General features: G+C 49.9%; 1 protein-coding gene across 1 annotated transcript; it reads left to right on the top strand.

Moving 5' to 3' along the window:
* Positions 1-1,387: 1,387 nt before the first annotated feature.
* On the top strand, positions 1,388-13,001 carry CES3 (carboxylesterase 3). The gene is made up of 13 exons (XM_042917915.1): positions 1,388-1,469; positions 2,487-2,730; positions 2,840-2,978; positions 3,144-3,277; positions 3,808-3,961; positions 4,064-4,168; positions 4,810-4,911; positions 5,299-5,436; positions 9,876-9,956; positions 11,050-11,197; positions 12,108-12,257; positions 12,407-12,485; positions 12,591-13,001. The coding sequence occupies exons 1-13, from the start codon at positions 1,388-1,390 to the stop codon at positions 12,784-12,786; spliced, it is 1,752 nt and encodes a 583-aa protein (XP_042773849.1). The 3' UTR covers positions 12,787-13,001.
* Positions 13,002-13,679: the final 678 nt, after the last annotated feature.

Below are 13,679 nucleotides of genomic sequence, written 5' to 3' on the forward strand. Positions count from 1 at the left end.
GTATTCCATGTATGGTATGCTACGTGTTATCCATTCACCAGTTGGTGGACATTTTCAGTGACATTCAATTTTTTAAATTTAATTTCTTTAAATTTTTAAAGAAAATGCTAAGCTGTCTTCTAAGATGACTATACCATTTTTGTACCCCACAAGCCATCTGTGAGAGTTATAATTGCTCCATAGCCTTGGCAACACTTGGTCTTATCAGTCTTGTACATTTGATTAATTTCAGTAGGTGTGCAGTGGTATCTTACTGTGGTTGGTTCCCTGTTTCATGTCTTTCTCTGTCTCTCTGTCCCTGTCTCTGTGTTTGTCTCTCTCCCCTCCATGCTCTAGCTCTCCTGAATGTACCTATGGATCAAGGTTCAGGGAGAGGAATGGCCCCCACCAGGGAGGTTGCCAAAGACAATCCAGGAAGGAGCACAGAGGGAAGTTTGATCCTAGGCCTCTCCACCTCTGAATGCTAGCTGGAACCCCAGGACAGAATCTGGCATCTTCTCTTGACATGTCCCTCACCCCGTTCCTCACTGAGCCAGCACTTCTGTTTGAATTAGTAAATATTTGCCAGTGCCTCACACTCCCCACCATCCCAACCCCCACACGCTCCTGACACTAAGACCCAGAGGAGAGTCCTGCCCTTACTTACAGTAGGGGCTGTCCCAGAGAGATGGACACCCTGACAGACCCCTGCCCTGAGGCAAGAGCAGGCTTCCAGTGGCTCTGGTTCCGTGCCTTGTATTTTCACACATGCAACCTCACTTCAACCCTGCGAGGTGGTTCCTATTATCATCACTCTTTTATGGATGACGACACTAGACCCAGAGCCAGCACTTGGCAGAGCCAGGATTTGAACGCAGGAGATCCGGCTCTGAAATCACATCTTCCAGGGATTTGGAGTAGGATAGGAGTTATGAATAAGAATCTCTCCTGCTCCTCTTCCTCCATTCCTCCCTCTACCTGCAGACCTCAGCTCCTCCTGCCCAGGAACCCAAGCGCCTCGAGGGCAGTGCTCTGCTTCTGCCCTGTCACGTGAGGAGCCTCAAGAGAGTGGGCCTACATGAAAAAGCCACCCCCAAAATACACCCTGGGTATACTGGGTTCACTGAGTCAGGAGAACTGGTATTTGAACCCAGAACTGCAGAGCTCCACGGCCCAGGCTCTTTCCCTTCTCTGGGATTGTCACATCACCCACACTCCTGCAGGGCACTCTCTGAGCCCTCCTCCCCCAGCCGATGCACTAAGCACTGCGTGTTAGGGCTGGCCACCAGCCAGATGGGGCTGTCCACCGAGGTTTTTGTAATACAGCCCTTTAGAGATTGGCTGTGCCAAAGGACGGAGGCTTTATTATAACTTGCACCACTTCTGCCTATAGTCAGTTATGAGGAGCATGGGGACAGTGGTAAGAATTGGGCCCAGGGTCCTGGGCTGGGTGGCCTGTCTGCTCCTGGCATTCCCTGCTACAGCCACTGGTAAGACACACCAGCAGGGCCTGCAGAGCTGGGAGCTTCGGGGTTGTTGGGAGGACTAGAGTAGAAGGCAAGAGTGAGGTAGGGATGGGGAGGGTTGGGCAGCCTGCTCCGAGAAGGAGCCCTCAGTTCCAAGAAATGCCGGGGGGATGTGCATCCTCTCCAGGCAGGGGTTGTGTGTGTGTGTGTGATCTCCAGAGCAGCCCTGCCAGAGAACACGATTGTCCTTAGGTTTTAAGGGCACCCAGGATTCGTGTAATCACTAAGATAGACACAGAAGTCACTGTAATGAAAAGAGGTTTACTCACAGTTCCTAGAAACAAGACGCATGCAGGGAAGCATGGGGTCCACTCTGTCAGGAGGGAGAGGCCACGAGAGGAAAATGTGGTCAAGAGGCTTTGTTGTTTCCTGGAGAAGGAACAGGCAAGGCAGGCAAAGCAGGTTTCAGATTGGTTAATTTGAAGATTTTCAGTGGGCTCTGGGGCATAGGGCTGTCTCTAGTTGTGTGGCGCCTGGCCCTCGGGTGATTAGGGCAGGTGGCTAGTGGTGGAAGAATCTGAGAAGCCCACAGAGGAGGTGGCTGGGAGCATGGACTCTGGATTGGTTGGTTTGTCTCGGGAAGGCACACCTCTCAGTGAATTGTTTACTATTTCTAAGAATTGGCTAGCCCTGAGACCCACAGTCCCTCCAGAGTCTGCAAGGCTCCCCTATGTCAAAACATCAAAATAAAGAAAATGAACAGATGTGATTATTGCACTTAACTGAGCAGATGAGGAATCTGAGGGTGAATGGCTAGCCCAAGCAAAGCCCCAGAGCAGGTCTGTGAGTCCGGGAGAGCCTCCCTCGGGGAACTGGTCTGGTCTGGAGAAGAGTGGGCTTCTGGGCTTGCTTCTGGGCCACGGGCTTGCTGGGAAGGTAGTCAGAGCGCTGTGTGCAAAGAGCTCAGAACAAGGCCCACAGAGTAGGTGCTCAGAGAGCCAGTGTTGAGTGAGTCCATTTGCCACTCCATACCCTGTGGAGGCTGCAAACTCACTCCATGGCCCTCCGTCCTACTCTCAGGGCCTGAGGTCACTCAGCCTGAAGTGGACACCACCCTGGGCCGTGTGCAAGGCCGGCAAGTGGGCGTGAAGGGCACAGACCGCCTTGTGAATGTCTTCCTGGGCATCCCGTTTGCCAAGCCACCTCTGGGGCCTGGCCGATTCTCAGCCCCACGCCCAGCACAGTCCTGGGAGGGTGTGCGGGATGCCAGCACTGCCCCTGCAATGTGAGTAGCCGCAGCAGAGGTGGGCAAGCAGGCAGGCTGTTGGGGGGTGGGCCTAGATGCCAGGACCGGTGGGCTGAGCTGCTGGCCCTGGGTTCATCCTTCGCCACAGGTGCCTGCAGGATCTGGAGAGAATGGACAACAGCAGATTTGTGTTGAACGGAAAGCACCAGCACTTCCCTATTTCAGAGGACTGTCTGATCCTCAACATCTACAGCCCAGCTGAGGCCACCGTGGGGGCCAGGCGGCCGGTGTGCAGCCCAGGGGGCCCTGTTTGCCCATGCAGCTCTGCCCTGCCCAACCTCTCTCCAGCCCTGTTTCCGTACTGAGGGGGGTTCTCAAGAATGCCCTGGGTTGATGGCAGGGCAACTGTTGTCCCGGGAGCTGGGGGTCACCGCCCCATGGCTTCTCTGCAGGTCATGGTATGGATCCATGGGGGCGCTCTGGTGGCCGGCGCCGCCACCTCCCATGACGGGTCAGCCCTGGCCGCCTATGGGGATGTGGTAGTGGTCACGGTCCAGTACCGCCTGGGGCTCCTTGGCTTCCTCAGGTGAGGTGACTGGCTTGGTGGAGGGCACTGCTGGCACTGGGGAGAGGAGCTTGTGAGGGGAGTTGGGGAACTAGGGTGGAGGTCCAGAGCTTGAATGCAGATTTCTCAGGCAAGCAGAGTGTCAGGAGACCAAGGGCCCCTCCCCCATGCCATCTGGGGCAGAGAGGGAGGCTCCCCATTGCTCCACCTTGGAGAAGGGCTCGATCAAAGTCAGAATTATACAGAGAACTTGGTCCTTTGGACAGAAAGTGTTGGCTCCTGGTCTGGGGCCAGGATCCCAGCAAGGGCTGGAGGCAGGGAGCAACAGCTCTGGCAGCCACTTGAGAACCAGCCCCAGCCAGCTGGGTCCCCCCGTACCGCGTGCTGGGCACGTGCCTAGTAAGCATGCCTCATAACTAAGCCAGACTTGGTGAACGGGGGAGGGTGTTCCGTCCTGGTGGCTGGTTCAGGGCCATCCTGCAAGGGCTGAGGACAATCTATGAGGGGAGCCAGGCTGCGCTAACCTCTGCCCCCCTGCGCCCCGCCCCCAGCACTGGAGATGAGCATGCCCCTGGCAACTGGGGCTTCCTAGATGTGGTGGCTGCTCTGCACTGGGTGCAGGGGAACATCTCCCCCTTTGGAGGTGACCCCAACTCTGTCACCATCTTTGGCAGTTCTGCCGGTGCTTGCATCGTCTCTGCCCTGGTGAGTCACCTCAGGGGACTAAAACAGTATCTCCTGCAGCCCCAGACCTCCCAGCTCTCCTGCCCTCCTCTGACAGCCATCTGTCCTCCACATTGCTTCCAGGTCCTGTCCCCGCTGGCTGCAGGGCTATTCCACAGAGCCATAGCCCAGAGTGGAGTCATCACCATTCCCACCTTACAGGCTTCGAACCCAAGGCTCCTGGCTCAAGTCTGCCTCTCTTTCATCCTTTTACCCCACATGTACCTACCACACCCCCACCCTGCGCTTGTCCTGATGTCCCAGAGTGGATGCCCCTGGCAGGGAGCCCCTTGTTAGCAGAGACGAAGGAAGCACACTGCCTACGGAAGCTAGAGAAAAGCACCAGTGCCACCTGGGCACAAAATGATTCGGGGACCCACACCTCCAGCCTCACTTCCTGCTGACTCCCCAACCCTGCTCAGGCCTCAGCACCCACTATCATCCCCTCCCTGCCACGCTGGCCATGCTGGAATCCCTCCTCTCTGAACCTTATCTCATTTCCATATTCACTCTGGCAAAACTTTCCTGACCCCACTGGGTCTGGAAATATAGTTAACTAGTTAATGACACTGTTCTCAGATTGGTAAGGAGGACTCAGCTACCCACACAAATAATGACAGCATGATGTAATGGGGGACACACAAGGTGCCTGGGGACCACCCAAGCTGGTGGCTTGGTGGCAGTTCTCTGGTCAGTCCCAAGTTCCCATCTCTGACATCACTGTCCCATCTTCCCTACAGATGTCCTCTTCTCTATGGGAGGCAGAGGGCTGGGGGTGAGGGGTGAGGGGTGAGGAGGGAGGGAGAGGCAAGACTCTTATCTGTCCCCAGAGCTTCGCGGACTCCATGGCCTGCACCTCTACCTCCTCAGCTGAGATGTTGCAGTGCCTTCGGGAGAAGGCAAACAAGGAGCAGATCCTTAACATGAAGTTGGTATGCCTACCTCCTGGGGGACAGTGGCAGGCAATAGCACAGAGGGATCCTGTCCAGCTTCTGTGAGAGCCGAGAGGCAATCAGCAGTCTGGGGTGAGGCTTGGGGCAGCCACCCCTGATAGGAAGGGGCTGAGGGCCCAAATTGGCCTGGGGGGTGTGAATGCAGAGGCACCCCTGCCCCGAGGGCAGGCTCTGTCTTCCAGGGAAGAGGAAGGTCTCTTCTAAGGCCTGCTTAGAAGGTCTCCCTATTCCCCCTGGGTCCTCTAACCCTGGTGACTTCTACCCCCTCTAAATAAGGCTCAGGCATGCAGCCATGTGACCCCTGGGATGCCATCTTTTAAGGCATGGGCCTGACTGGGAAGACCCCTGCCTTGCTTTCTCCTACAGAACACTACAGCTACCTACACCATTGATGGCACCTTCTTTCCCAAGAGCCCCAGGGAGCTCTTGAGGGAGAGGCGGTTCCATTCTGTGCCCTTCCTCCTGGGTGTCAACAATCACGAGTTTGGCTGGCTCATCCCCAAGGTGAGTGTCCTCTGGCTCCTGTGTCCTTCAGGGCCCTATCCCAACCAATCCTCTGCTACCCCGTCATTACCACAGCCTGTGAGGTGACACTCCCACTTGACAGGTGAGAAAGCAAAGCTCAGAGAGGTTTAAGGGACTTGCTCCAGGTTATGCAGATTAATTTTCCCAAAGCAAATGTTTCCTTCTGGGGACCAAGCTTTTGCACAAAGTGGCCTTCTGGGCAGTACTGATTTGCAGCATATTTGGCTTGGGGTCCGGTTTATACATCAAGCTCTATGAGACTGGTGAGTATGACTCTGTCTGAGAGACTAATTACCTGAGACTTTCAGGTTTCAAACAACAGCAAGCCAGTGAGGAACAGCATGGCCCATGTGCTTTCCAGTCCCTTCCAGGTGTACAGGACTCCCCACACAGAGCGTTAACATCATGCTTTCCTTCTGGGCATCTTCCCTATCATTCTTCTACCCATCTTCACAGTGATTGACTTTAATGACTGCAAAACCTTCCACAAGGGAATCATAATAGTCCTTAATTTCTACACTTGGGCACTTTCTAGTTTTACGACTGAAGCTAAGAGGGCGGTGAACATTTTCATGTCCACAGCTTTTGTCCTTTTATTTTTTCCTTTGGAATTGATCCCCAGGAGGGGGGCATTTGGGTGTTTGCTGGATGACAGGCTCATGCAATCTTGACACTCAAGGACAAAGCTTGTAGGCCAGACGTGTGTGCACGTGCGTGTGTGTGTAATGACTGATGAGTGTTAAGAGGAAACAGTACCCTGGACTCTGGCAGGCAGCCTTGGCCCCACATGGTCTACTTAGAGTCATGAGTGGAAGAGTGAGAAAGAGCCAAAGGCTGGCTCCCAAGACCTGGACAAGCCTGCCTGGAGCAGAACGCTGTGCCCGGGACTTTGTAGGCAGGATGTGTCTCAGGAATTGGGTGGCTCAGGGGGCTGTTCACCTCCTTGCTGGTGCAGAAATTCTCTTCAGTCCCCTTGTCATCCATGTGGACCCAACTATAGATTTTTCAGCCAACCAGATGTTTACTAAATGTCCATGGTGTAAGCTTTAACCATGGAAAGCAATTCATACATTTTCTGGACATCTCTCCACCTCTAATGTATTGCCTGCCACTGGCCGAGCACTTTGTGAAATTGCTACTATGCCAATTTATTTTATTTTATTTTATTTTATTTTTTTTTAACGTTTATTTATTTTTGAGACAGAGAGAGACAGAGCATGAATGGGGGAGGGTCAGAGAGACGGAGACACAAGAATCTGAAACAGGCTCCAGGCTCTGAGCTGTCAGCACAGAGCCCGACGCGGGGCTCGAACCCACAGACTGCGAGATCATGACCTGAGCTGAAGTCGGCCGCTTAACCCATTGAGCCACCCAGGCGCCCCTCTACTACGCCAATTTAAACTGCTGCCAGTGACTAAAGTCTCCCAAGTTTTATTGCAACTTTACCAGCTTTGCAGATGATAATTTTTTAAATACGAACTTTATTGAGATGTAATTTACATACCATAAAATTTACCCTTTAAAAAAGTGTAATTCAGTGGGTTTTAGTACATCCACGAAGTCATGCAACCATCACCACTATCTTATTCCAGAACATTTGCATCCCCCTAAAATTCAGCCCATACCTGTTTGCAGTCACTTAGCATCCCTCCTCCCCCAGGCCCTGGCAGCCACTAATGTACTCTCTATCAAATCTGTGAACTTGCCTATTCTATACATTTCAAATAAGTAGAATCCTACAATGTTTTGTTTTGTTTTGTTTTGTTTTGTTTTGTTTTGTTTTGTTTTGGTGTCTGACCTCTTTCACCTAAAATGATGTTTTCAAGTTTCATCTATCTTGTATCTCGTGTTAGTATTCATTCTTTTTTATGACTAAATAGACCCTTGTGTGGATACAGCACGTTTTGTTTATCCATTCATCAGTTGATAGGCATTTGGGTCATTTCTACCTTTTTGGCTATTATGGATAATCCTACTATGAACATTCATGTACAAGTTTTTATGCAATTATAGGTTTTAATTTCTCTTGGTTATATACCTAGAAGTGGAATTGCTGGGTCCCATAGTAACTCTGTTTAATCGTTTGAGGAACTGCCTGTTTTCCGAAGTGTCTGTACCATTTCACATTCCCCCCCAGCAATGTAGGAGGATTTCGGTTAGTCCACATCCTCAACAACACTCACTAGCTCTCGTTTTGATTATAGTCATCCTAGCGGGTGTGAAGTGGTATCTCGTTGTGGTTTTGATTTGCATTTCCCTAATGACTTACCATGTTGAGTATCTTTTTATGTGATGATTGGCCATTTTTATATCTTCTTTGGAAAAATGTCTATTAAAATCTTTTGCCCATTTTTAAATTGGATTATCTTTTTATCATTGAGTTGTAAGAGTTTCTCATATAGTCTAGATACAAGTCCCTGTCAGATGTATGATTTGTAAATCTTGTTTCCCATGCCGTGGGTTGTCTTTTCACTTTGTTACGGTGTTCTTAACAACACAAAAAACTTAACATTTTGATGAAGTCCAATTTATTTTCTCTTTTGTTGCTTGTCCTTTGGGAGTAATATCTAAGAATTGATTGCTTAGTCAGATTTACCTCTACGTTTTCTCGAAGAGTTTTATAGTTTTAGCTCTTATGTTTAGGTTTATGATTCATTTGAAGTTAAAACTGTGACTGAGGGATTTTTTGTATGTGGTTATCCAGCTGTTCCCGAATCAGTTGTTGAAACACTTTTTTTTTTTCCTTATTGAACTGTCTTGATACGCTTCCTGAAAATCATTGGCCATAAACTTAAGGGTTTATCTCTGGACTCTCAGTTCTATTTGGTTAATTATACGTCTATCCTTATGCCAGTACCACACCATACTGATTAGTTTTGTACTAAGTTTTGAAATGGAGAAGTGTGAGTCCTCCACCTTTGTTCTTCTTTGTTCTTCAAGATTGCTGTGTTACTTTGCTAGGGTTGCCATAACAAAGGACCACAATCTGGGTGGTTTAAACAACAGAAATTTGGTTCCTTCTGAGTCCTGTGAGAGAGAGTCCACGCTTCTCTACTATTTTCTGGTTGCATTAGGCGTTCCGTGGCATTCTCCCTCTGTTTTCACATTGTCTTCCCTCTGTGCCATCTGTCTCTGTGTCCGAATTGCCCCTTTTCACAAGGACATTAGTCATATTGGACTAGGACCCACCCTAATGATTACCTTTGCAATCGTCTTAACTTGACTACCTCTCTAAAGGCCTCATCTTTAAATAAGGTCACATTCTGAAGTACTGGGGGTTATGCCTGTGCATATCTTTTTGTGAAGATACAAATCAATCCCTAACACTTGTTCTGGTTATTCCAGGTCCCTTACATTTCCATATGAATTCTGATCAGCTTATCAATTTCTGCAAAAAAAAAAAAAAAAAAAAAAGTGGCTGAGATTTTGGTAGGGATCAGGCTGAATCTATAGACCAGTTTAGGAAGTATTGCCATCTTAACAAGATGAAGTCTTCCAACCCATGAACATAGGATGTCTTTCCATTTACTTAGGTCCTCTTTAGTTTCTCTAGTTTTTAATGTACAAGGTTCATACTTTGTTAATGAAGTTGATTCCTAAGGATTTTATTTTTCGATGCTCTTGTAAATGAAACTGTTTTCTTCACATCACCTTCAGGCTGTTCATTGCCGCTGTATAGAAACACAACTGATTTTTGTCTATTGTTCTTATAAACTATCATTTTAAAGAACTTTGCTCCTTTAGCTTTTTTAGTTTAGTCCTTTAATGTTTAGTGCAGGTTAACATCACCCTGTGGGTATGCACTCTTTGTGTTTGCTCATCCATGAGTGTTCTGTTCCTGTTTTCACAATGATTAACCAAGAGCCCCATAGCCATGAAACTAACTTTAATAGCGAACACTTTACAGTGCTTACTGTATGTCAGGGTCTTCATAGTTACTACTCCGATCTTCATAACAATCCTATGAGGCAGGTTATTGCCATTCCTCTTTCACGGATTAAGAAACTGAGACACCAAGAGTTTAAGCAATGGGCCCAGGTCATGATTTAGCAAGTGGCAGAGCTGGGATTTGAACCCAAAGACTGTGCCCTTAAAAACCTAACATATAAAGCCAACATTTCACTTTAAAAACAACATTTTAACTTTCCCTGTAGGCCTTACTAAGCACCCGGGGGTCTTGATCTTATTCTGTGAAAATGTTGAATACATTTTGGGACTGCTATGACCCACGTGCTTGTTGTATTTGGCGCTGTTTCCTCCCTCCTTGATTTGAGGTTTATCTTTTCGAGTCTATGGACTTGTGGGCTTCAACACACTTGGCTCTGTTCACAGGACTGTGAACACTCGCCTGCTCATAGCTGGGAGTAGGGGGTGGGCAGTAATCAGGCTGTGCTGAGAAGACCCTGATGTCCCCACAGGGCTGGGGTTTCCTGGATAAGATGGGGCAGATGAGCGTGGAGGATATGCTGGCCATATTAAGACCCAACTTGACCATTCTGGTGAGTCAACAAGGGAGGAAGAGGTAGTCCAGTGGGTATCCTATCCAGAATAGTAGGGCACCCTCTTCCTCCTACCGTTCAACCCCCACAGCTACCCACACACCACCAAACCCCTTGGTCCAGCTGCTGACTTTTAGTTCCACCTAGAAATCCCCTTGGACATGAGTCAGTATGGTTCCCAAAGGAAGATCATCATCATCATTTTCATCATTTCATCATTTTCATCATATACCCCTTAATGAGCCCATATTATGTGTCAGAGACTATGCTGTGCTGTGCTGAGCACTAGGACAGGGATTCATTTCCTTCAATTCTTACTATATCCCTGTGAAATAGACACTTTCATTTTCCCCATTTTACAGATGGGTCAAGGTCTCATGATAAGTAAAGGGCAGAGGCAGAGCTTGAGCCAGCTCTGTCTGACCCCACAGCTTCAGCTGTTAAGATCATACTGTCAGATGTGGAGTAAGTTGGATCTGGAGTCCAATCCAAGCCCTGGCTACCTGTCCTCAGTGAGCCTAATCCCTTTGAGCCCATTTCCTCCCCTGTAAATGTGGATATACCTCCCATATGAGGAAACTGGATGCTGTATTTGAAAACTCTACTAGGGAGCTGGTATTGAAAGATGCTCAATCTATGCATATTTCCCTCCTTTCTTTGGACCCCCCAGAGCCCTCTCCATTCATACAACCTCATCACTATTCTCTGGAGCTCTGTGGAGCCCCCATGATTTGTTCTTTTACCAACTTCCTGGTTAACTTCAACCAGGCAACTGCTCAAGATCAGAACCCTTAGCTGGGAACTTCACGTAGGCTGCCAAACACCACTGCCAGGCAGGAACTGACTTTCTGGGAGGCTCAGCAACCTATCTGAGATCACACAGCAAAGCAGCAATCGCAGAGCTAGGATTTGACTCCAGGTCTGACCTTACCCTGCCTAGACATTATCTAGAACCCCAAAGGGAGGCAAGGGCTGGGCCCTGGCACATGAGCCCTGGAATATGAAGAGGCTGTGCTGGAGGGTGTGAGGCTTCTTTGGAGGGTCTGCTGGGCTGTGGGACCTGAGCATGCCTAAGCCTGGCTTCCTGTCCCAGGATATACCCCTCGAGGTGATGCCCACCATCATAGATGAATACCTAGGCGGCAGTTTCGACGCAGAAGCCAGACGCAATGCCGTCCAGGAATTTTGGGCTGACCTTATGGTTATCTTTCCCACCTTGAATTTCTCAAGAAACCTCCGAGGTGAGCCTATCCCTGTTCACCTGCCCTACCCTTCCCATTTTGGCCCAGGAGTTGGGTTATCATAGGCATCATGGCCCCACACCCTGCTGCTACCCCCACACCTCGCTTTCTCTCTGTGATGCAGTGTTAACAGTAATGAGAGGCGACTCTGGCAGGTCACTCTGCAGGGGAGAAAACCAAGGCTCAGAGATGTGCAGTAGAGATTTGAAGGTGATCTGGCTGTGACATCTGTCACCTCATTGATTGCCACGGTTGATTCAGCTGATCTGGCTGGCTAGGTGGGTGTCCCCTTCCTCCCTCATCGCTGCATTGTGTCCTTCCCAAAGCTGCACTATCAGTCAAGGACGACCTTCCCCAATAGAGGAAGACCATTCATTCTTCAGTCAAGGGAATATGAGTAGCTGCGCTCTCCTGCTAGAACCTCCAAACAAGCTCTCAGAAAGGCGCAGTGACTTGTCTAAGGTCACCCAGCAGGGCCCATCCCCAATTCTCAGGCATTCATTGGTTTTTCCCACATTCAGCGCTTCTCCTGGGAGAAAAGTCTTGCTTCCTCCAAGCCTAGTGGCTAGTCCCTGACACAGCCCTAGAATAGCACCAAGTTCCTATCTTTGTGACCTTAGGCAAGACACCTAACCCCTCTGTGCCTCAGTTTCCTTATTTGCAAAATGGCAACAATAGACTCTAACCCATAGGTTGTTGTGAGGATGAAATTAATGATTGCACATAAAGCACATGGAATGGTGCACAATGGCCAGCAAGTGCTCAGTAAATGCTTGCTGATAATTATGGTGTCATCATCAGTATTGTTACTGGTGTTGGTGTTATTGGTGCTACTATGAGCCAGTCCTGTTAGAGGTAGGACCTGGTCAGGCTGAGGGTACCTAACTCTGATGCCACCCTCTCTCCGCAGATTCTGGAGCCCCCCTCTTTTTCTATGAGTTCCAGCATCGACCCAGTTCTTTTGCGAAGATCAAACCAGACTGGGTGAGGGCTGACCATGGCGCTGAGATTGCCTTCATATTCGGGGGTCCTTTCCTCATGGATGAGAGCTCCCTGCTGGGTGAGGACAGATAGACATCGACCCCTGGGCTGTAGGCTCCACAGGCTAGGGTGGGGCTTGCAGGCACAGAGGTCTCCAGTCAGCACAGGGAACCCTTGGGTTCTCTCCAAGACCCACCTGACCTTGACCTAGGTCTATTCCTCCCCTAGCCTTTCCAGAAGCTACACAGGAGGAGAAGCAGCTGAGCCTCACCATGATGGCCCAGTGGACCCAATTTGCCCGGACAGGGTGAGTGAGCAAGTGGGAACACCTGGCTTTGGGCCTCTACTATGCAGATCTTCCCCCAGGGGATAAAGCAGGCGGCCCTGGACTTCATTCATTTTTCCCACCCAGGGACCCCAATGGTGAGGGGTTGCCTCCTTGGCCTGCATTCAAGCAGTTGGAGCAATACCTGGAGATCAGCCCAACACCACGAGTTGGCCAGAAGCTAAAAGAAGCCCAAATGCAGTTCTGGGCAGAGATACTTTCTGCCAACTTCCGGCAGTGGCAGCAGAAGCAGAAGGGCAGGAAGGCCCAGGAGGAGCTCTGAGGCAGGGCATGGGCCTTCTTGGCTGGAGGCCAACCCTAGGGGTGGCAGAGTCCCAGCAAAACAGCTTCTTTCTCCCCCTACTAAGAAACTTTAATTCAAACCAAGCTGATGTATGGACATGTCCCTTAAGGAATCAGCCCCTCCATGACTGGCATTGTGCTGTTGAAATGTCACCTGCTTCCCACTTTACGGGCCTCTGTACAAACTCCTCCCTCTTCTTTCCCCCTTGCTTCCTAGCAAGTTCCAGCTCTTTCCTTAAGCTCCCTCCTCCATGAAGCTTTCCCTGCCTTCTCTAGGCCCGAGTGTATGTCCATTACAGCATAGCCCACTCCAGGCTAGCACTGTCTGTATCTGTGTCTCTTTCCCTTCTCTGAGAGTAGAAATCAACCTGACCCCACTCTGCATCTTCCCCACAAGGATCAGGAGGACTTGGAGTCAGGGATGTTTGATGAGCGAGTAAAAGACTGAGAGAGTGTGTGAATGGTGGCTGCTGGATGTGAACCCAGGCTCTTCAGCCACCAAAGCTAGGCTCAGGCCTACACAGATGTGCCCCTTGGCCAGAAGGGTGAATGGACTCCAAAGGCAGCCCTGGGGTAGGAGGAAGTCCTGAGACCTCAAAGAATTCTCTAGAATGGATCTCAGCCCCCAAAGGCCTCTAACTCAGGCTAAAGGAGATCCTTTTCTCTGTGCTGCCCAGACTTGTTCCCCTGCTCCCCTGCACAAGACACAGCAGAATCCAGCAGGGCCAGAGCCCTGACTCTTAGCCTATGAGATGTCAGCTTCCCAGTCCTAGTGCTTCAATGCTTTATGGCCTGCTAGGCTCCTCCCTGCCCTCCCAGCTTGGGGAGACCAACTTCTGGGGGAACTGAGCACAGTTCCACAGCACCTACTAG

This window comes from Panthera leo, chromosome E2 (assembly GCF_018350215.1).
Source record: "Panthera leo isolate Ple1 chromosome E2, P.leo_Ple1_pat1.1, whole genome shotgun sequence".
In the NCBI taxonomy this organism is placed as follows: domain Eukaryota; kingdom Metazoa; phylum Chordata; class Mammalia; order Carnivora; family Felidae; genus Panthera; species Panthera leo.

Coding starts and splice junctions, on each gene's coding strand:
- CES3 (XM_042917915.1), top strand. CDS start 1,388: ATGGGGACAGTGGTAAGAATTGGGCCCAGGGTCCTGGGCTGGGTGGCC. Junction 4,912..5,298: donor AGATCCTTAACATGAAGTTG/GTATGCCTACCT, acceptor TTTCTCCTACAG/AACACTACAGCTACCTACAC. Junction 5,437..9,875: donor TTGGCTGGCTCATCCCCAAG/GTGAGTGTCCTC, acceptor ATGTCCCCACAG/GGCTGGGGTTTCCTGGATAA.